General features: G+C 44.5%; 1 protein-coding gene across 1 annotated transcript; it reads left to right on the top strand.

Annotated features, from left to right (window-relative positions):
* Positions 1 to 497: 497 nt before the first annotated feature.
* Positions 498 to 21613, top strand: LOC147630798 (adenosine kinase 2-like). The gene is made up of 13 exons (XM_086810782.1): positions 498 to 1005; positions 1477 to 1530; positions 15100 to 15146; positions 15250 to 15281; positions 15356 to 15457; positions 15562 to 15629; positions 16860 to 16936; positions 17102 to 17199; positions 17298 to 17368; positions 17483 to 17549; positions 17638 to 17760; positions 17902 to 17962; positions 21316 to 21613. The coding sequence occupies exons 1-13, from the start codon at positions 767 to 769 to the stop codon at positions 21456 to 21458; spliced, it is 1182 nt and encodes a 393-aa protein (XP_086666908.1). The 5' UTR covers positions 498 to 766; the 3' UTR covers positions 21459 to 21613.
* Positions 21614 to 23084: the final 1471 nt, after the last annotated feature.

Below are 23084 nucleotides of genomic sequence, written 5' to 3'. Positions count from 1 at the left end.
CTCATTCACATGCTTCCCTCCATTCTTTGACCAAAACTATAGTGTGGACAACAAATTCTTTTTAATGTGTATTATTAGTTGGAAGCATGGATTATCATGGTTTAAAGTGTGGTACCACTACTTTTCTAGTTTGAATGGATTGATTTCTAGTGGACCAACCCTTAACGGTCCTTTTTAGAAAGGTAAGATATAGAAAACAACTTTTAAAGAGATGGTCTCTATAGAGAGGGTAATGCTTGATTTTGACATAGGTATGGTTGAGAGACCTTATACATAACTTTGGAAGCTTGCTTGCTCCTACCCCTCACTTCCATGGCCCACAATGAGGCTTCTTTTGAACTTTTTAAGACATAGGAAACCCTTTGTAAGCAAGCAAGTTGAAGCAAAGCACTCCATAGCTTCTATTGTTCAACCCCCACCATGAGGCTACTTTTGAACCCTTTTTGTCCTTTGGAACCCTTTGTAAGCACGCAAGTTGAAGCAAAGCACTCCATAGCTTCTGTTATTTCCCCCCTCAACACACACAGAATTCCTCTAAGTGTAATACTGGCTTGTGTGTGGTGTGCACGCCTTATTACGAGCGTGACACCTTGGTTTGATCGTGTAATTTTTTCATCTAGGAACTTGTTCATCATGGTGTAGGTGGAGCTTGCAAGTCATATGGTAGGTGATAAGGAAGAAAAATATAGTTGAAAAAAGGGGAAGTGTGTGTGTGTGGGGGGGTAAAAATGTTTCGGTAGGTGATGGGTTTAAGTGAGTGGTGGCGATGAGGGCAATTTATTGGACTAAAAGGGTTTTGGGCTTAAAGGCGCAACTAGACAGTTGCAGAAGAACAGGCGGAAGGCCTGCTTCAACTCTTCTGCAGGGCATCTTTGTCTTCACCATCGCCAGGAGCTCGAGCGCTGCAGCTATGGCGCCCTGTTCTGAGCTCGAAGGCGTCCTCCTGGGCATGGGGAACCCTCTCCTCGATATCTCGGCTGTGGTCGCGCCCTCCTTTCTCGACAAGTGAGTAGTTCTCTTTGTCTTCCTGCTGTCTGCGTTTTCCATGTATTCCTATGCCCTTTCCCGCGTCCTGCCTGTATGGCGAAATCTTCTCGCAGAATCTCTCTCATTGCGTATGCCTATGACGAACCCTTCTCATAGCATCAGTTTTCGCGACAATTTGAACATTGAAGCCTTCCTGGAATCAATGTGGTGTTGAAGCTGTGTAAGATCCCCTTTGTTCTGCTGTGAAAACACATTTCGTCCCAGATCTGAATAGCATAGCTCGGGATCCATGAGCAATGTGGCGTCAACACTCTTTCACGCTTTATACTTGAGACTTGTTGGAAAAATACACTTCAGCCTCAGATATATGTATCTAGCATTTCATCTGTGCCACCAATGTTGAAAACATGTAATTTGAGTTTTAGTATGTGATTGAAAACGTTTAACTTTGCAAAAATGCTCACATGCGATTTTATGGCTTGGATGCAGATACGATGTGAAGCTGAATAATGCTATTCTGGCTGAAGAAAAGCATTTTCCCATGTATGTCTCATTTCTGCCGAATCTTTATTCCTTTTTTTTTTTTTGGGGCTCCTCTGGCTCTGGGTTCTGTCCTTTAGTTCTTTTGGTTCTGGGCTTGTGACATTTGTAAGTCTGTATGGCTTTTGGTAGAAAGGCAGATCACTTAACCATTGCAATAATCTGTCTGCATTCTGGTGTGCTTTCATGTGGTCTTCCTGATTCTAGAATTTCCATATGACACACCTTGTGGCTATGGCTAGTGGGTGGCTGAATGTCTGTACATGCAGAAATTCTGAAGGACATCAAAAGGAGCGACCATGAAAAGAAAGATTTTGTCCATGCACAGAACTTTGACCTTGGAGGGATGGATAACCACATAACTTTTCATCTATTTTTTTGGCATATAAATGAATCAATTTCTTATGAAAGCCCCATTTTGGTCTGCAAAAAACACAAGCTATTGCTTATACTGGGGTTACGAAAGGGTGCTGGACATGTCTCGTGGCAGACCTGGAAAAAAACTCAGTGGATTTCTAATCCACAGTCCAGGGCAGACAATGCAGCAGAAGTTGAGGCCTTGACACCATACCTAGTGGGATAACCCAGTTTGCTGCCCACACAGTTGCAGCTTTTTATTAAAGGTCATGTTCCAGACATCTTATCTATGGTCTATCTATGAAGATTTGTCTGATACAGACATATTTTAATGCATGAACTTGCATCTACTCTTTAGCACTCATGATGCGAGAGAGAGAGAGAGAGAGAGAGAGAGAGAGAGAGAGAGAGAGAGAGAGAGATTAATGTCTACGGAAGACCCCAAGGGCTTATGAGATCAAACGTAATACAATGGTACCATGGATATACTAAGCCATGGAAAACTGAAAGAAAAAGTAAAATGAAAACATCGGACAGTACATGTGATCAACAGATGATCCTGTGTAATGCTGCGATCAGCTAATGACGATACCCGCCTCATCCAGAACCGATCTGATAGTGGAGTGAATGTTGGGCCTCAGTGATGGGAGCGTGTCATGTTGGCGGAGAACCTCACGAATTGTGTGGTGGAGGCACCTGATGCTCTGATGCTCTGATGCTCTGGGTCGGAGACGTGTGGCTCGTAGAATGGATCAAGCTCGCTCACTAAGAACTCCTCTGGGGCGTGGAGTTGGAGCATGGGTACTAGTGGTGCGCTTTGATGTCATAGTCGAGGAACTCTTGTGGGCAGTGGATTCCGATGTGGATATGTGTATCCCAAAGAAAACTGTGATGGCTCTCTGTTAGGTGTCTTGTCAGAGCCGGGGTTGTCTCTCAGCATGCTGTCTCGACTCTCAACACTACATCCCAGGGATGTCCATAGGAGGGTTGTTTGAAACAGGTTTCCTAAAAGTTTCAAATGAGTTTCAAATAGGTTTCGTAAAATCCGCCCAAAGTTCCTACAAGTTTCCTACCTATAGGTTTTTCCATGTACAAAATTTCAAATATATACTACATAAAAAATGTAAAAATAACACCGAATGCATAGAATACATGGAAACAGCAGTTTGAAGCCTACATGTAAGTTGTAACAATTTACAAAGTACACACTGGTCACTGACATAGCACTTTGCAAGCAGCATGAAGTTTGAACAATGAAAAATTTCATTACAAAACAAGTTACAACTTGTTACTTACTACTTAGCAACTTGCAAGACTGAAGTCTGAACGGTAGGATGACTATGATGTTGTTGCCCGGTTTACTACTTTGACCATGACCTCGTAGAACCTCACTTATGAGGTCTATCTCCAGAAATTTAGAGACTTGCAGATGAAAGCTACGAAGATGGATTCCACAACTCTTGGGTTTCTTCGTAGCCGGTTCACCCGACTCATACCGTTTACAAATTAAAAACAACAAATGCCAAACTTTGGACGAGGCCATTCATTCCGCTCGTATCTATGATGATACAATGGTCTCTTCTAAGTCTAAACCTGTTATCGAGCAGGGGAACAAGCACAAAAGGAAGTTCTCCGCACCAATGGCTAGCACGACTGAAGGAAAGTCTTCGGACCAACCTTCGAAGAATTCAACTTCGACACCAGCGAAGAAGAAATGTCTCCTTAAGGCTTTGAAGCTCAAGAAGGAGGGACGTTGCTTCATCTGCGAAGAAAAAGGACATATGTGTTACGAGTGTCCGAAGCAAAAGGGTGCAAAGACCAACGCAGGACCCAAGCCAAAGGCAGCTAATTAGTTATTTTTGATAGGTACGTCAGTTACTGTACTTTCTCGCCCTAGTACATGTTCTGATTGTCTGTTCAACTCTAAAGTTTTTGGCTTGCATGATCTTCTCCGAGTTTATGGAGAAGTGAACGGCCATAGAATCCACATTCTTCTAGACCCTGGCAGCTCACACAACTTTGTTAATTATAAACTTGTGCAGAAATTGGGTCTTGATACAACACCCAGCGATCATACCTATGAGGTACGCCTACCTGCGGGTCGGCAAGAAAAGGGTCCATGAATAGTGTTGCAGATGCGCTTAGTCGAATTAGAGAGGTGAATACTTTGTCGTTCACTGAGATTTCTACCGACTTATTTCAGTCATTGAGAGGGCTTTGCAGGACTGATAGTTATTTTGGTACATTTTGGGCAGAAGATCCAGGAGAGAGCTCATTGATTGACCAAGACTCGATGATTGAGCAGCCTACCATTCAGGCTGCAGGAGGCCAGTGGATGATTCGGAATGGTTTACTATTCCGTAATGACAAAATTTGTGTACCACAGATTCCGGACATTAGGTCCAAGATTCTTAAGGACGACGCCCCTTCTGCTGGACACGCTGGGGTACACAGGACATTATCGTTAGTGAAACACACTTTTTATTGGCCAAAGATGAAAGGGTATGTAGAAGATTATGTTCTCAAGTGTCAAGTTTGTCAAGCAAATAAAGCTGAACGCTTTAGACAGGTTGGGTTGTTGCATCCTTTGCAAATCCCAAGTAATAAATGGGAAAGTATTTTCATGGATTTTATTACCGGATTGCAAGAACACATCAAGGCTACGATTCTATTTGGGTTGTGGTAGATCGCTTGATAAAAATGGCTAGATTTTTACCAACCCGGAAGACCATTACAGCTACGCAATTAGCAAGGCAGTTTATCGAGCAATTGTTTAGACTGTACGGGTTACCGCAGGACATAGTCGATGATAGGGACTCTAAGTTTACAAGTGATTTTTGGAAACTTGTTTTTGAGAAGGTGGAAATTACTTTGAATTTGAGTTCCTCAGATCATCCTCAATCTGATGGCTAGATTGAAAGAGTTAATCAGATTTTGGAGGATATGCTTCGAGCATATGTATCCAAAAGACAAAGTTCATTGGAGGATTATCTTCCTATGTTAGAATTTGCATATAACAGTACTAAGCATACGAGTACAGGTTTTAGTCCTTTCATGCTTATGTATGGTTTTCAACCTAGATCACCTGTTACAGTGGGATTCTCAGGACTTCAGCATGTTGCAGCATGTAATTTTTGCAAGATATGCAAGAAATGTTACAAGTTGCGAAGGAATCTATTAGAAGTGCTCAAGACCGAGACAGATTTTATTCTAATAGACATCGTTCACCCAGAGAGTTCTCTGAAGACACGATGGTGTATTTGCGAGTTCCGAAAGATTCTGAGACTTTACGGACAAGTCGATCTCCGAAATTATCCCCTAGATACTATGGACCATTTCGTATCACACGACGGATTGGTTCAGTTGCATACGAATTGGATTTGCCTTCTCATGTGAAAGTTCATCCTGTATTTCATGTCAGTAGACTTAAGTACTGGGTGGAACAGACCAGTTAGTTACTCCTCAAGAAATCATAGATGTCGAGGACATGACATTTGTTCCACACGAACCTGAAAAGATTCTTGGATTTCGTGAAAGAAGATTGCGTAATACGCTTATCACGGAATACAAGATCAAGTGGAAGGATCGTGTTGAGGAGGATGTTACATGGGAGACTTTGGCTACTCTTCAGAGAGATTACCCTGGCTTTTTAGTGAGCTTAGGAGTAAGCTCTTAGAGGAAGGGGAGTATGTCATGTGCACAGTGCGTATCTACCGTATGCTACACGCACACAAGACTAGCTTCGAGGTTGGGGAAGCTTGGAGCTAGGCAGGCTGATTGACGAGCTGAGTTAGGGATAGACTAATGGGCGGGCACCCAAGTATGGACGGGCGGGTGCCCAAGTGTGGATGCCCGATGACCGGCCAAGAGCCTATAAAAGGGTGGCCAAGGTTAGTCATTAGTGATAGAGAATCTCGCATGTCTTTGTGAGAGCTCTATGGTCAGGAGCCTGGATCTAGTGCAGACGTGCACTTGCATTATGCAGCTGAAGCCGGATGCAGTCTTGAGGCCCGTAAGGGTAGCTTCCTGGCGGTATGGGACGTCACGAGGTAGAGATTGGTTGGTATGTCCATCTAGTTAGCTCAGCTCGTGGCTCGGTGGGGACAGCCAAGACTTGTGGGCTTGCCCACGGTTGTCAAGGTTGGGAGGTGAGTCAGGCCTGCATCCCCATCATGTTTGTTTGGTTTGTTTGCAGGTTTCGAGTCTTATATCAGGAGCGTTCTACGAGGAGATCCTATGGGGATTTGAGACCGTGCCCATGCCTGTGTCCACCTGCTTGTTGTCTAGATGGAAAAACACAGGGTCGTAACAAATGCAATGCAGCTATATTAGATGGATGGGTTACAATGAGATCTAAATAGATCTATGATGCTGTCCTAGATGAAGATCCTTCTCGGGATGAGAGGGATAGGCTGAATGCTGATGATGAGGACTGCTCCTTGCTCCAATGTTGAGATCCACACTTTGGTGCCGGCTTCCCTGTATGTAGGAGGTAGGAATGATGAACTATGTGCTGAATATGCTGGCTAAACTGCTGATCTGCTTCTCCCTTGCTCCATGGATGAGAAACGCTGAGGAGAGATGAGATGATGAACTGAATATGCTGCGCTTCTATTTATATGCTGAGATGATGCTGGTCCGGTACCTTTACTGCAGTCGGCCAGCCTTCTGTTCCTTCACGACTTGCAATAAATGCTCTAAACTGATGTCAGCTGCCATAAATTGCCGTCGGCTGCCATAAATGCCCACGACCTGATGCTATTAAGTGTCCTAGATGCTGTGGACTACTTTATGTGCTGAAGATGGTGCTGAAACAGCCCCATACACATGCTTATGCTGATATATGCCTGAGTAATACTTGGATTAATGCTTAAATGTCGTGCTTAATGTTTATGGATGCTTGATGATGCCATGCCACTTGTACACCTGATGGGTGTGCACGTGATACATGGCCATAGCCATTCTCTCTCTCTCTCTCTCTCTCTCTCTCTCTCTCTCTACCTTCTTTCTCTCTCTCTCTACCTTGGACCTTAGCCTCACGAGTCTCTCTCTCTCTCTCTCTCTCTCTCTCTCAAGCCGCAAGCCCATCTATTCTCTTCTTCTTATCATAATCGTGAAGGAGGTGAATGAAGTCTTCAAGTTGCACACTATCCATTTCGAGAAAGCCACCAACAAGTCCAAGTTGTGTAAGTGGACTATTCAAGCGGCATCACAAGGCTTCTCCAATATCTCGGAAAGGTGGGGAGGACCCTCAAAGTGTATCTGACGACATGTTCAAGAAGATTAGGGGTGGAGCGGGTGCCTGAGATAGTGGTAGGAACTCATTGGCGTATGATGAGGTCATTGTCAGAATATGCAGCGGAGATGAAGACAAGATCTGAAAACACAAGAGCAAGTGCACTGCAGAAAAACACAGCAATAGAGAGGAAGAGAGAGAGGCGTGTAACTCTACTATATACACAAGAAAACCCGAATACCCGAATACAATGTGTGTAGGGGCTAGGGGCCATTTTATATGGCCCCTATGATCCAATTGGCCAGTAGAAAGCCAGCGGACAGCTCTCTGTAGGTCACCCGACTGCTGCAACATCAGTCGGCCAGCATACAGACCAAGTCGGCTAGCTACAAACCAAGTTGGCCAGCTACAGAGAGGGGCGGGAGTAGCAGAAGCAGTCGGCCACCACACCTGGATCAGCCAAGAGCCATAGGACAGCTTCCCACACCAAAATAAAATGGAAAAAAAATAGGGAAAAATATGGAGAGTGGGGAAAAATGAGAAAACACCTAAATCGGACTGGCACACCCACAATAGAGGCCTTGGTGTAAATATACAGACAGGAGATGACTGCTAACACCCCCTCTTAGCTCCTGGATGTGGAACCAAGCCCAGGGAGTTGGAGTGCTGCCGGAGCAAAGCGTGAGATAGAGACTTCGTGAAGAGGTCCACTGCACTGTCCTCTGTCGAACAGAACTCTAGCAAGTTGTCTTCAGCAACGATCTTTTCACGAACAAAATGCCTCTGGATGACCATGGGTTCCACCAGTGGAAACTCTAGCAAGTTGTCTTCAGCAACGATCTTTTCACGAACAAAATGCCTCTGGATGACCATGGGTTCCACCAGTGGAAACCCAATCTCGCTAAGGAACCTCTGCAACCTCACCACCTCGCAAGCAGCACCACAAGCAGCCCAATACTCTGCCTTTGTCGACGACAAGGCAATAGTTGGCTGCCTCTTACTGCTCCATGAACCCGCTTTTGAGCCGAGGGAAAAACTGTAGCCTGATGTCAAGATCCTCGTGTCTGGCTCTCCTCCCCAAACTGAGTCACTCCAACTTCGGAGTCTCTCTCCATCCATCAATCCCCCTCCTGTGTAAAAGAGTCCAAGATCCTTCGCATGTTGCAGAAACCACAAGATATGCAATCCTGCCTCCCAAAGAGTCCTCTGCAAACATGGGCTCAATAGCCTCATCAGGAAGCTCCCATCCAATCTGGTATGCATCAACCAAATCAATGAACCATTTTGCTTTTGAGTCAAGGAGGCATCATACTGCTCACAAGGATCAACAACTGTTACGGTGGGATGCCAAGTCCTGGAAACCTGCAGAAGACCACAGGCCTTCGTAAACCTGTAAACCACCCCCTTTGAATCCGGAACCACAAAGCCTGGAGAATGTGCAACATCCACCTCCTTCTGCAAGTAATCAACTGTCACCTGCCTGGCCTTTAGATAGGGTCCCCGTGGAAAGAACTTCCTCAACTACAGTAATTTCTTTGTCCCGAACGCTACGAGACATCAGAGCATAGGTTACCTGTAAAGTTTCCTCTGACTGACGAACACAAGAACTACCAACATCTGTTCTGGAAAGTTCCTACCAACTGCTGCCATCATCTGGCAAGCTATCCACCATTTGGTACGGGAAAGCCTGCACCTGCAGCGTATCCACACTTAAGTGGCCATTACCAAAGTGCCACTCATCACAAAACTGAGGACCTGGGAGAGAGAGTGCTGAAAGGTTGTAAACTCCATTCTCCACTCCGCCTTCCCAAACTACCTGGCTTGTTGCTTTGTCCCGGAGAGCAACAAAATGCCATCAAACTCCACCCGTATGCCAGTCTTGCAAAACTGATGCACTGATAACAGATGAAAACCAAGTGATGGAACATACAACACCTAGGAGGAATGTTTTCCCCCTCTGCCATCGGGAACTATCTCCAACCTGCACTCACTGTGAACTGGGATAGTGGATGTATCCCTAGTAAGAAAGTGACTAGAATACCTGCAGAGATCCTGTAAAGTCGAACGGGAAGGAGTCACGTGCCTGGAAGCACCACTGTCTAGAATCCACTCTCGAGTATCCGTAGCGGAGAGTCCTCCAACCTCCTCCCTGCACGAAGAAAATGAAACATCGGTGTCCATCACCTCCAGGTGCACAAAAGCTGGAGTCTTCACGGTTGTTGAGGATTCTGCACCCTTCTTGGTGCTTCGCTTGGGACACTGCCTCCAATAGTGGCCTTTCTCGCCACAATCATTACAGGTCCTCTTTGCCTTCAGTTTCTCGCGGTCTGAGTTGGACTTCTTCTCAGAAGACTTCTCCGGTGAAGCCTTCCCTTTGCTCTTGTTGTTACGGCCTTTCGACCGTTGGCCAGTTAAGGCCCCGAACCTCCGCCCTGTGGAGGGTTCGTGAATCTTTCCTCTTGGTCCAAGACCATGGGCACAAGCTCCTCCCATGTGATGTTGCTGAGCCTGCCACTGGTAATCAACGAAGAGTAAAAGGTTGAGTACTGAGAGGGAAAATGTGACAGCAACGTTATGGCCATATCCTCCGATGATATCTCTTTCCTAGCCTGGAGAACTTCCCGCTGCAGAGCCTGCAGCTTGTTGATGTGCTCCCGCATCGTCGACTTCTTTGCAGGATTCATCACCCGCATCTGTACTTCCAAGGAGATCCACTTCATGGGCGATCCCCTGTTGTAAAGAGAAGCCAAATGCTGCCAAATACATCTGGCCAGCGTCATATGCTTGATATGATTGATTACCTGTGGTGTGCATTGACACGATCCCATAACTGTGCCTGTGCTGCACGTTCCTTCTGAATCGAGGGTAACTCCCCTTCCTCTAACTCCGGTCGTGGAACCCCAACAACAATGAAATCAGCAAGGTCATAAGACTCCAAAACAGATTCCATCATTGCCTTCCATATGCCGTAGTTGTTCCCGTCCAACTGACGGTCCATTGGGAACGTGGGGAGTGTCGGGATCTTCACGTGCTTCTCAACCATCTCAAGTAAATTTGCCATTGCGGGGGTGTAACTGAAAAGGGTGGGTGGGTGGGAAAAATGAGGAACTAAACCTACAAGTGGCTGTCCAGCAAATCAGCCCACCTTCCTCTTGCTTCTCCTCTTCCCGTACGGTCCAAAACAATCCACCAATCAGCAACAAAACAGCCCCCCTCTTGCTCACACAGTTCCCAAGATCTTCCAAGAGCCTAGAGCTCTAATACCATGTCAGAATATGCAGCGGAGATGAAGACAAGATCTGAAAACACAAGAGCAAGTGCACTGCAGAAAAACACAGCAATAGAGAGGGAGAGAGAGAGGCGTGCAACTCTACTATATACACAAGAAAACCCAAATACCCGAATACAATGTGTGTGGGGGCTAGGGGCCATTTTATATGGCCCCTATGATCCAGTCGGCCAGTAGAAAACCAGCCGACAGCCCTCTGTAGGTCACACGACTGTTGCAACATCAGTCGGCCAGCATACATACCAAGTCGGCCAGCTACAGAGAGGGGCGGGGAGCAACAGAAGCAGTCGGCCACCACCCTGGATCAGCCAAGAGCCACAGGACAGCCTCCCACACCAGAATAAAATGGGGGAAAAATAGGAAAAAATATGGAGAGTGGGGAAAAATGAGAAAACACTTAAATCGGGCCGGCACACCCACAACAGAGGCCCTGGTGTAAATATACAGACAGGAGATGACTGCTAACAGTCATCTTTTCGGTATTGGAGGTGAATATATCCTCCCCCACCGCCTTCGTATCCGCTTTTGCTAGCGCTCAAGCCTTCGCCTCCGCCTCCACGAAAAGGCAAAGGTTCGAGTAACCAAAGAGGTAAGCCACTCTTGCCGAAGCAATTGGGGGGGGGGGTCTCTACTTTGTCTTCGCATCTCCTTGAATGCCAACACCTATCGGAGGTGGAGATTGCACGCACCATTATTGAGTGCAATCTCTCATTCCATGTGCTTTAAGTAGAGCAATATAAGACAATGGTCAACGCCATTGTGAATGTGGGTCCATGTGAAGGATGGAGGGCATAGGCTACTCCAACATGCTCACTAAGAGGCTCGATGAAGAGAAGGAGAGAATCGATAGGTCTCTCAATCCCGTGTGAGCGGCATGGGCCAAGTACGGGTGTAGCATCATCTCCGATGGATGGAGCGACCGGAAGAAGAGGGGTATCATCATCGGACTCGTCTCTTGTCCTCTTGGCACTTACTTTGTGTGGGCTGTGGATTCCGGAAAGGCAGGGAGGAAGACCTCTAGCGATTTCATATATCGCCATATTAAACAAGCAGTTATGGAGGCGAGGTACAAGTCGTCACCGAGAATGCATCAAATTGCCGTCGGATAGGGCGCTTGATTGAGGACCATCCCTCCATAGTGTGGATCCCATGTGCCTCCCATTGCATTGACTTGCTCATGGAGAATATGGGCAAGTTAATGTGGATGAAGGAAGTGATGGCGGATGCTTCATCCATTGTCATTGTCTTCGCAACAAAGGTGAAGGTGCTTGCTATGTTCCGCGCGCATAGCAAGCTAGAGTTGAAGAAGTTGTCGTCTACACGCTTTGCCTACATGTGGCTTTTATTGGAGCGGCTTTACAATGTCAAGTCTTCCCTTTGCCAAACGGTGGTCTCGACAATGTGGAACGAATGGGATGAGCGAAAATTGGAGGAGACCAAAGCCATGCAACGGCTTTGCCTAATCATCATTGCAGTCACACCCTTCTATAGGGTTTTGCATGACGGACATGGAGGGAGCCGCCTTGGGCCTCCTCGTTCACGCCATGAGAGAGGCCATTTCAGAGTTGTGCGCTTGTCTTTCCATTGACGAGGAGAAGTGCGAAGATATTTTGGCCATAGTGGAGAAGAGGTGGAAGTAGATGCGAAGACCTATCCATGGTCTAGCCACCTTATTGCAATTTGCATCCGGCATACAAATTGCCGGCCCTCTTCAACGGTGTGGAGTTGCTTCAAGATCGCGATGCTTTCTTGCCGAAAGGATTACCAGAGGAGTATCATGGGAAGTTCATGGAGGAACTCATTAGCTACAACAACCAAAGAGGGGGAGCCGCATTTGCATCTCCCACTTGCTGGAAGAGGAAATCAATGGTGAAGCCTCTCTTTTGGTGGGAGACATTCGGGTATGTGCATAGCTACCTCCAAAAGGTGGCTGTGAGGCTCTTAGCGCAGGATTGCTCTTCGGGTGCATGTGAGAGGAAGTGGAGTTCATACTTCCTATACACACGAAGATGCACAATCACTTGAGCACGTGACAATTATAGTGGCTAGTGTATTGCTGTGCTAACTTTCACATGGTGCGTACCATGCACAAGATGGAATTAGCAAGGCATGTATAAGGCTTGTCAAGTTGTCATATTGCAATTTGCAATGTATTTTACTAATATGTGTACAATCCTTAATGTGGTTATGTAATTTGTAAATTGTAGGTGAATGTGGATGCATTCAAGATGGCAGGGGACATTCTTGAGAGTGTCCGTATTGAGTAGGATGAGGAGAATGAGAGGATCTATGTTGAGATCTATAGGGAGCTTGAGGTGGTTGATCGACGACTTACTTGTACTCGTCGTGGGCGTACAACTAGTGGCATAGGAGTGCGAGTAGACACCCGCGGATGCTCCCTTGGCTTCTCACATGAGGTCAGAGAGCCCAAGTTTGACGAGGACAGCAACCTCCTTAGCGATGGTGACTTTGGTAGGGGCTCGAAGGTGCCCTCTTCTCCTAGAGATGATCTCAACGAGAGCTTCGATAGTTATGCGGCGAAGCCTTCTCCATCTAGATCCTAGGATATAGATCCTAGCCTCCAGTCCTCTTATCCATTTTTTTGTACTCACTTTTTTGCTTGCGCCTAGTGTGTGCGTGCGTGCATTGCACTAATCTTATGGTCTAGGCTCTAGCTGGCAGCCGCCCTTAGTACTATGCTTTGTACTTTTGTTTGTAACTTGTTTTTAATGGAATTTTGGCTTGTAACCACCTCTGAGCTCTTTATCCTTTCAAATTGATAATCTATAAATTTACAAGCGTTAAAAAAAAACCATACTTTACCATATCGGATTCCAAAATTTCATATGGTACGGTAAATTCCTATATGGTACCGGACCGCACCGTACCGCACGACCATACGCCAACAACTATGGGTACAACCAACATTATTGAGTAACGTGCCTTTTCTCTCACAAGTGAACATGATTGTGTACTTGCTTCTTTGTGTGTGTGTGAGTGTTGATGCTGCTCCCCTCTCTGCCCGACAGTTTTTTCCCTTGGATATCTAGTGTGAAGGGACACTTTATTATACCCTTTGTACTTGGATATTATATTGGATGTTAAGTGTGCCGGGGTTGACTAGCACATTCAACCTCCACACATTCTCTGTGTACTCCTAGTGTCTCTGTATCTTTGCAAGTTCTGTGTACTGCTCTGCAGAAAACGGTAAACCCTAACCCTAATACTTGACCTTTGTGTGTGAGTCCAACAAGATTGGGTCTCAAATACCATCCGAGGGGCCCCCCACCATGTATGGTGTATTTGCTTTATTGAATGCGTAGAAAAGGACCGACTTGGGCTGGAAAATATCTGGACTGAAGTGACTTTCTACTGAGATATCTTGGCTGAGTGAGTTCTTTCACCACATAGCGGTCCCCCAACCTCTAAAGTAACAATGCTCACAACTCGTGCTAGAAGGTGGATAAGTTTATGAAAATATACTCATTATTTGACACCAAGTTATCATCTAATATATCTAGGTCTTCTATCTTTTTACAAAGACAAAGGTTTATAGACCAATGAGGGAAAGGTCCAAAGGGGACCTTGACAACACAAGTGCTAAAGTTCTTGATCTAGTTCTTCCACCACCGGTCCCCCAGCCTCTCTGCCCTTGACCTACTTCAACCACCTTGCAAAGAGCAATCCCTTGGCTGTCCTGGCCTGGAGACTCAAAGTACTTGCAGAAGAATGAGATAACAATGCCTTAGGCTGCCTATTGTTTAAATAGGACACACAACTGCAGGTCGTTTTGCTCCAGTAGCTGTTGGCCTGTTTCTGCTGCTCCACGATTTGAATAAACACCAGTAAAACAGAGGGCTTTTTACACGTGTGGCTCATGGGCTGGCCGACTGGTATAGTGTGCTCCAATAGGCTGCCAGCTTGCTGCCCAACCAGCCCTCCTATGGGCTGGTTGCTTGGGCATGGGGGCCTCCATGGCGCCTAGGGGTTGCCCACCTGGCAAGCAAGGCCTTAAAGCCTTATGGGGTGGCCCATAGGGCTGCCCCTTTGCCTAGATGCCCTCATACATTCAACAAGACTCCTGATACCTCTAACTATGGTGTTCCAGGCACACCTCTACATCATTCCAGAGGGTGACACATTTATGTGTGGGACATGCACACCTGACCATGTACACCTGTACATCATTCCAGAGGGTGATGCATTGATGTGCGGGACATGCACGTGTGACCATGACGATGTACAGGACGTGTACACCTAAACATGGACTCTAAAGTGTGATCCCTGGCTGACTCGTCCCAAACCGGGGCTCACAAGGGGCCAGTTACCACTCTAGGTCCTGCACATGTTGTATAGATATGGCCACATGTCATCCAAGTGCGGGATGCACGTGACAAGGATCTAATTTACTACACTGACTTGCAAGGGTGGGTGTTGAAGTGATGGGTTTTGGATGGTGGTCACTAGTAAAAGAATGTTGTGTAGCTTAGAACCTTTGTCTTTCTTGTCTTAGTGGTTTTGTGAAGTTGGTCTAGGAAGCTTTGATGGTATCGAATTCACCATCTTGTGTTCAGAATTTGACAATTGTGGACTTTTGTTTCAGCACTAAAGCAGATTTGATCTTGCATTAGTGCTTCCAGTATCTAATTTCTTTCGTCTACTGAGGTTTGTCTCACTTTGCAAAATGCAGGTATAAGGAACTTGCTGAGAAATATGAGGTTGAATATATTGCTGGGGGTAGGTTTCTGATCAGTATGGAAGATCGTGCTCTCTATATTGTTCTACAAACACATAAATGAGAATGGAGGACTCTATTTAAATCTCATTTGATTTGTTACAGGTGCAACACAGAATACAATAAGGGTTGCCCAGGTAGTTTCCGCTAGTGACAGTGGGAAATTCTTTCCTTGCTTTTGCCCTCAAGGTTGTCTCTTCTTTTTGAACAGTGGATGCTGCAAATTCCGGGTGCTACAAGCTACATGGGTTGCATAGGCAAGGACAAATTTGGACAGGAGATGTTGAAGAGTTCGACATCTTCTGGAGTGAATGTACCTCATCTTCCTAGAACTTTGTGTTTGCATGACTTCTTGCAAATCTTTGTCAGCTATGTCTGAGTCGTCCTTGGCATGAAGCACCTTGTATGTATGGGCAGGTGCACTACTATGAACATGAATCGATGCCAACAGGCACATGTGCCGTTCTTGTTCATGGAGGAGAAAGGTGAGTTGATCTCAAGAGTGAAACAGAATGAATGATGAGGTTTCAAGAGGAGCTTACGGTGGGAGTGTGCTGTTTCTCAACTTGAGATGAAATATGGAATGGTGTTTCTATATTTATCTTTCCTATCAGAGAATGAATAAAATGGGCCAGTAGGGGATTCAAACGAGTTCTGAACTTTCAGGAAGTTTGGTACACCTCTGCAAGTGTATTCAAAGGCCAAGGGGCAAGGGTCAACTAGTTGATATAGAGATAGAAGGAAGCCTCTTACTAATGTAAGAGACTTTAGGAAAGAGTGTAGAAACTTCTAAGGCTTTGTGCTTCCCACCCAGAAAGATCATTTATATATGAGGTGTACAATTTTTTGTAAAGGATGGAATGTTCTGTATGGTGGTTTTTTGTGTGGGACGGATGGGTTCAAAACGTGTTCTTAAACAACCTTGAGCCTTTTGTAGGGTTCAATCACAGTGAAGGCTTCATCTTGCTTTATTTGCTGGCTTGGATTTTTACGTCTTCTCACCAAATTCCTCCTCCAGAGTTTCTTGAGCTAGGGTGACATGCTCCCACCTGTGCTATAGTCATGCCCTTGCAGTCATGATGATCTATCTGATCTTTAAAAAAAAAGGAAGTGCTGTCTTAGCACAGGCATGCTATGGTCTTAAAAATTCCTGTCATGTAGCCAAGCTCGCTGTTTTCACTCTGTTGAACCTTTCATTGAATTCAAAGCTTATTTTTTGTGAAATGTTTGTTCATGTCCCAGCCAGTTCTTGCAAGAGCAATGTATTTGCTCAACCATCTTTAGGATCTGAGTACACTAATTGGACCTAGCTCAAAGGAAGATGGTTTGATGGCAGTGCAATTGCTTTTACACTTGAGTATGCTTTGTCTAGATTACACTCTCAGAGACCAGTGACCACCTTATCCTTGGCTCCGCCCTGCTTACCAAGAGGCTCCCCAACTTCCCTCCCCCCTTTTTGCAAGCCTGTTTCTTGCTAGGTCTGGAAGGAACTTCTTGAGATTTCTTTTGTGATTCTGTAGTTGTCCAAATACAGAATCTTGTGCTAGTGACCATTGCAACTTGTTGCATTCGGGTTTGGGCCGTGCCATATTGTATATATGTGTGTCTGCGTAATTAAAGGTGCACCTGTACTTAACAACATACAGTCTCATATGTTAATATTTATTTTCTAAAAACTCCACTTGACGGGAAATGTCTACGTGAACTGATTTTAGGTCGCTTGTGGCCAACCTGTGGGCAGCAAACTGTTATAAGTCTGAGCATTTGAAAAGGCCTGAAAATTGGGCCCTAGGTAATGCATATTTTTTGTGTGCACTTTGATGCGGTTATAAGTACATTTAATTCTGTCTCTTCCCATGCCCACGCCCACGCCCACGCCCACCTCCTCCCCCCCCCCCCCCCCCCAAGCCGCCTTTTTTTTCCCTTTTAATATTTTCAAGTAGTTCAAATTTTGCAGTTGAAAAGGCCAAGTTCGTTTACATTGCTGGTTTCTTTTTGACGGTTTCCCCGGAATCTATATTGCATGTGGCCCAGCATGTTGCTGAAAAGGGGAAGGTTTGTCCTTTGATCCTGTGTTGTAAATTTTGTTTTGAGTTATAGTGGGTTTGAGGCAAGACCATCTTGTCGGAGTCTTAGTTCTTGTTTTGATGCAGGTGTTTGCCATGAATTTGTCTGCACCTTTTATCTGCGAATTTTTTAAACAACCATTGCTGGAGGCCCTAAGGTAAAAGCAACCTACCTACCAAATGATGTGTTTATGGTTGTGACTGAGTCAGGATCCTTTAGAATGTTGTGTAGTAAATACTGACTGAATTTTGTCCTATCTTTTGTGGTGCAGGTATGTGGACTTCCTTTTTGGAAACGAGACTGAGGCTAGAACTTTTGCGAAAGTACAAGGATGGGAGGTAACATACTGCATGGAATAATAACTCGAATCAAACCATTGCTTGTAGTAATAGTTTGAGAGTAGTAATGCTGCTTCTGCCTGTGCAGACAGAAGATGTGAATGAAATCGGCTTGAAGATTGCAGCCTTGCCTAAGGCATGTGGGACTCACAAACGTATAGCTGTCATTACACAAGGGTCTGATGCTACTGTAGTGGCTGAGGATGGGAAGGTAGTGGTTGTCTTGTTTCTGTGTTGTGATTGCTAGTATGAGCATACACAGTTATCTTGTTTCTGTGTTATGATTGCTAGTATGAGCATACACATTCATATGCTGCCCATGGTGACTCTTTATGATTGTCTCTGTGTTCAGACCTTGGAGTTTCCTGTGGTGAAGATCTCGAAAGAGAAGATAGTGGATACAAATGGAGCCGGTTGTCTCTCTCTCTCTCCCTCTCTCAGCCATGCTTTTCGTCTGCCATGTTCCCTTTGTGTGGTGTTTTTGCCTAGTTTGGGTGTGGTGTGTGCATATTTAGGGAGGTGGCCAATTTAGGTAGAAAGGCCAAAGGGGATGCCTAAAGGCATTGATTGAAGGAATAAGGTGAAAGTCCTAGAAGGGCTTGCACGTGAGAGAATTAATTGACCACATTGCAAGCATTGGGCAAGGGGATGTGTGGCGGCCTAGTATGTGAAAGAAGCCACAAATTGTGGAAATGTTAGTTGGGACCTCAAAGACAGTGTCGTCTACGAAGAAAAGGCTACACTATGAAAAGCAAGTGAAGAAGCCCTCTGCTGTTTTGTGTCCCTTGAGTAAGTTTATCTGCTGATAGTCACTTATTTGCTGAATTTAGGGCTTATTGGGCAACATAATTACATAGTGATGATATAGCAAATGAGCTTCCTGCACCATGTTGCACGCTAGCTCACTACTACAACCTTAAGGTGCTCTCCAATAATCACCCTGAGTTGGAAGTTTTCAGATTTAAAGGAGAGAAGTATGGACGATTGCGCCGGAGATCCAAAGTTGGATTTCTCTTCCCTCTTTCATGAGCAAATAGTCATATGACTATTGAACCAAGTTTTCAGATTTAAAGGAGAGAAGTATGGACGATTACACCGGAGATCCAAAGTTTGATTTCTCTTCCCTCTTTCATGAGCAAATAGTCATATGACTATTTCGAACCAAGTTTGTGCATAACTTGCAGTAGTAGTTGACTTGCGAGAGAGAATTTTCCTCAAATCGTCCCTTCAAAATCTCCTAACTTGGTGTCACCATTTGGCCACCCAAATTGGTCCAACCGTGCTTTCTTATCATGTATGTACATTGGATTGGTGTCCATGGCAGTTGTATATGCCGGGGATTGATGCCACTCATGTGTTACTGTGGACTTGGCTTTCCGTTGGGACTTATGCCTCCGTGTACTTGCCCGGAAATATGCTTGGTGGATTGGTGTTCCATTGGGTCTGGTACCTCGTGTACTTGCCTGGAGCACGTCTATTTTGGTATAGTCTCATGAACGGGGATTGTTCATACCACTGCTGCATTGCATAGCATCTTTATGTGCTTGCTTGCAATTGAAATTTCATGCTGTTTTCATGCTTGCTTGACCAATGTGTAGTTCTGGATAAGGGGACGCCTGCACGCGAACCGTGCGTGTGAAACTGTGTGTTGACATGGTTATGTGGCATGTGACAGGTAGTAAGTATTGGTCATAAACTTGGCTTTAGGAGTTAGCACTAATTTATGAGTGAGTGTGTACACACTTCATTAAGTTTTGGGCAACCAAAACTCACCTATAAATTATGACCAGCTCGGTGTTCACACACACTGACGTCTCGAGGTGGACATAACCCAATGTCTACCGCCCTTGTCCCCTTTGTACAAAGAAAGTAACCAGCCATGTGTCCACTCTAGCTTGCTCCACAAAGCACCTGCCTGCCACCTACACTGGACAACTCACCACCTCTCTCCTCCTCTCTCTAGAGATTGGTGCCTCCTTCATGTGAGGGCTGCATTTTTTGCACATTCTTCTTCCCAACTCCATTTCCAAGCTTACTAAGGTGATTTTCAAGCTTCCAAGAGTGTTTCCGGATGCTAGTCACTCTCCTACACACTCCCAATGATTGAAATTCAGCAAAACAGCTCTCTTTATTGCTGTAATTTTTGGTCTTTTTGCTGAAAACCCTAATTTCAGTCCTTGTTTCTCAAGTTTAACTATAGGGGAAGCTTTCACTAGGTTCCCTTCATCCTCTTGAAGACTTTTGTAGTGAAGAAATGCGACAAATTGAAGATCTCTTCACTCCAAGAACTTCCATCGCGAAGACTTTCGTTGTCATCGACTCTACTTGCAATTGGTAAATATGGAAGCAAGTAGCAGGAGGGAGGAACCGGATTACAAGATCACATACCCTGTGTAGTGTTCTCTTGTCCTACGCGCTCTCTTGCAGATTGTTACTACCATGTGTTGGTGGAATAATAGAGAGCAGATGGTAGGGAACATGGGCACTTGAGAGGGTAGTGTGGATTGCAAGTCTACAACGACAACCACTTGTTTGCAATATTGTATTCATATGCATTGGCATGGAAATCTGGTCAGAAATGCCCATGACACTATGTACTTAATTCTCCCAAGATCAATATACTTTATTTGAGGGAGGGGTCGGCCGTTCCGGCTCATTGTGTGTCTCTTGTCAATTCAGCAGTTTACTTCTTGTATTTGAGCCCTCCCCTTGTATTACCAAGGAGTATTGGGTGTGCTTCATGAGTCTAGCACCATGTTATCCTGAATATAATAACCTAAAAGTATATCCACAAATCCATAGATGCACGTAGATCCAAAGAATTCCTTCAAGCATGGAAGATGTCCACATGGGTGTCCTATAAACTCATCCAACTTATGGAAATCCCAGCTTCAATGTCCATCAATATAGCCATGATAACATATCTTCCTAAACACATACACGCGAAGAGAAACAATCCATAAGCTGTCCACAATCTTGACTTTGTTTGAAAGAAGAAAAAGCCTAAAAAATGTCCGAAAAAGGCAAAATTCACTTGAAAACAGTTGTTTTGAAGCCGAACAACCATGATTTCAGATATTGCGCCTTGGTATGGGCTTGTTTATATAGTCCATGTCGCTGACAGTACAGTCCGTATAGCGTCCGCATGATACACTTATAGCTTTGAAGTTGCTGTAAATCTTATATCCAGCCCGGGAAACCCTAAAACAGCTTTCTTTTAGCTTTTGCTCGCATGAAAGTGTAGTGGAACTTGTACTGCTCCAGAATGTCCACGACCAGCTATGAGGGAAGCCTGGGTGCAGCTGACCAGCCTTCTTGCAAGGGCCAAACTCTAGATGTGCACAAAGCCCCCAAATCCTCTTTTTATAGTAAGCTGACCCTTTCTTTGCTGTTGCTTTTCTTGATTTAAAACAGGTGATAGTTTTTAATATTCTCCTTTTCTTGTAATAGGCGTCTACTTCTGATCCAAAAGCACTTAAATAACTTTAATAGTTTTAGTCATTCCACCCATCAATAATGATGTGAACTTGTGCCGATAACCTATGTCCAAGGTGCATGCAACCCATATATGATGGCCTCTCATTCCCAAAGCTTGTCCAAAAGTCCATAAAATCCAATAAATTTGATAGAACACTGAAAAATGCCTGTAAATCCCATAAATCCTAGAAATGGTGACACTTTGCTTCAATGTGCTTGACTTACTTTAGATCCTCTATTTGTACTGTCCAATGGAAATATGATCTGATCAACCATCTGTATTTTCCAGGTGATGCATTTGCTGGAGGCTTCTTGTCTATGCTGGTTCAGGGGAAAGACATCAAGGAATGTGTAAGAGCAGCACACTATGCCGCCAGTGTGATCATACAAGAGTCTGGTTGTAAATATCCAGAGAAGCCGAGCTTTGAGTAGAGGTCTGTTTGCTTTGAAGAAATCTGGCCATTGATCTGCTAATCATGCATGCTTGAGGATACATGCTAAACATATTCTTTTTAAGAATGGTTGCTACCGTGCACAGAAATTCTTTTGTAATCTGTAAATCAAGAGCAGTGTGTTCATTTCTGGTATCTAATGGCTTTAAACTTGGTTCATGCCAGCTGAGCATATGAAGAGATTTGATTCTGGTTTATATGCTATCATGTAGATCATGTGAATACATGAAGCTTGTAAGGCTGGTTCACATCCTTCCAGAGTACGAAGAGGACTTAAAAAGATAGAGGCATCTACAACCTCCAGCGAATCTCTACTACTTCCACCTTTCCGTCAACAGTTTTTTCAATCACCTCTTTCCAATCTTGTTTTGCCAACCAATTCTGTCCATCCATATGATTTTTGGGCTTGTACTTGGCTACTCAAAGGGTTTACCATGACAAGCGTCTAGTGGGAACAATGGAGACAGGTACAATCTGCCAGTTATGCATTTCCAGCATCACATCCAAGTCCTGCAGTTTTATCCTAGGATAATACTTGTACATCTCCCCACTAGAAGACCGCAGCAGGTTCGAAGAGATTAGCGAGTTCCTAGAAAAGTATGGTGTCGTGGGTAGGCAAGACAGAAGTGCACTTGAACAGAGAAAGAGAACAAGGTTTGCATTGAATATTTCAGAATCTAAAAGCCAGCGATTCTTAAGCAGAACAAAATGAGCTAGTATCAGCGCTTCTTCACATTACAGCCACTAAAATTATTGAGCATATGCAGTGACATGTTTAGCAACACATTGCAGGTTTTACGAGGCACTTATTAAATAACAGTTATTTCTTAGTTACACTGCAGACTGCAGCTAATGTTGCTGGATTCTGTTGGGTGACCGCCTGAGACACCGAACGTAGAAGAGTGCGTCCAACCAGCATATCACAGAGCATCTCAAAGAGTGGCATTCTTCACCCACGAGGCAGAAAAGACGACAGTACCAAACGCGTAAAGGCACCACGACTCGAATCCCGAGCCATTCTGGGCAAACTGTTACAAATTGTCTAAATATCGATTCGTAGAGCCCACCATGTTTACAAACACACAGGTATATAATATGTGTATATATGGTATGTGTTTGTGTAGCAATAGAAATATATATGTATATATGTGTGAATGTGTCCATGAATATGCGTGCGTATATATAAATATAAATATAAATTAAAAAAAATGTATTAAGATGTATGTGTTTGTGTGTATATATAAATATAAATGTGTATACATACATACATACATATATGAATATGCATGCATATTTTTGTATACACATATTATACATATGTATGTATGTATGTATGTATCACATAAGTATAAGTAAATGTATGTACACGCACACACACACACACACACACACACACACATATATATATTTATGCATATATGTAAATATGTATGTGTACACACACACACACACACATACATCTATGCGTGTACACATGTATATATATATAGCATTGTACAAGTTTAACAGTAATATAGAGCGCCTGAGCATTACTTGTTGTGTATTGTGTGAGTGAGCTTTTGTGGTTTTGTATGCATTCTTTGTTTAGATTGACGACTTGTGAGTT

The sequence above is a fragment of the Cibotium barometz genome, chromosome 16, assembly GCF_041138505.1.
Source record: "Cibotium barometz isolate CiBa-2024 chromosome 16, ASM4113850v1, whole genome shotgun sequence".
Taxonomy (NCBI): domain Eukaryota; kingdom Viridiplantae; phylum Streptophyta; class Polypodiopsida; order Cyatheales; family Cibotiaceae; genus Cibotium; species Cibotium barometz.
Note: the sequence above shows the minus strand (reverse complement) of the source record. Positions and strands in the feature narration are given on the sequence as shown.

Excerpts from the sequence above, each read along its gene's own strand:
- LOC147630798 (XM_086810782.1), top strand. The coding sequence starts at position 767 with ATGAGGGCAATTTATTGGACTAAAAGGGTTTTGGGCTTAAAGGCGCAA. Across the intron at positions 1,531-15,099 it reads GAAGAAAAGCATTTTCCCAT|GTATAAGGAACTTGCTGAGA; the intron begins GTATGTCTCATT and ends TGCAAAATGCAG. Across the intron at positions 15,282-15,355 it reads ATACAATAAGGGTTGCCCAG|TGGATGCTGCAAATTCCGGG; the intron begins GTAGTTTCCGCT and ends CTTTTTGAACAG.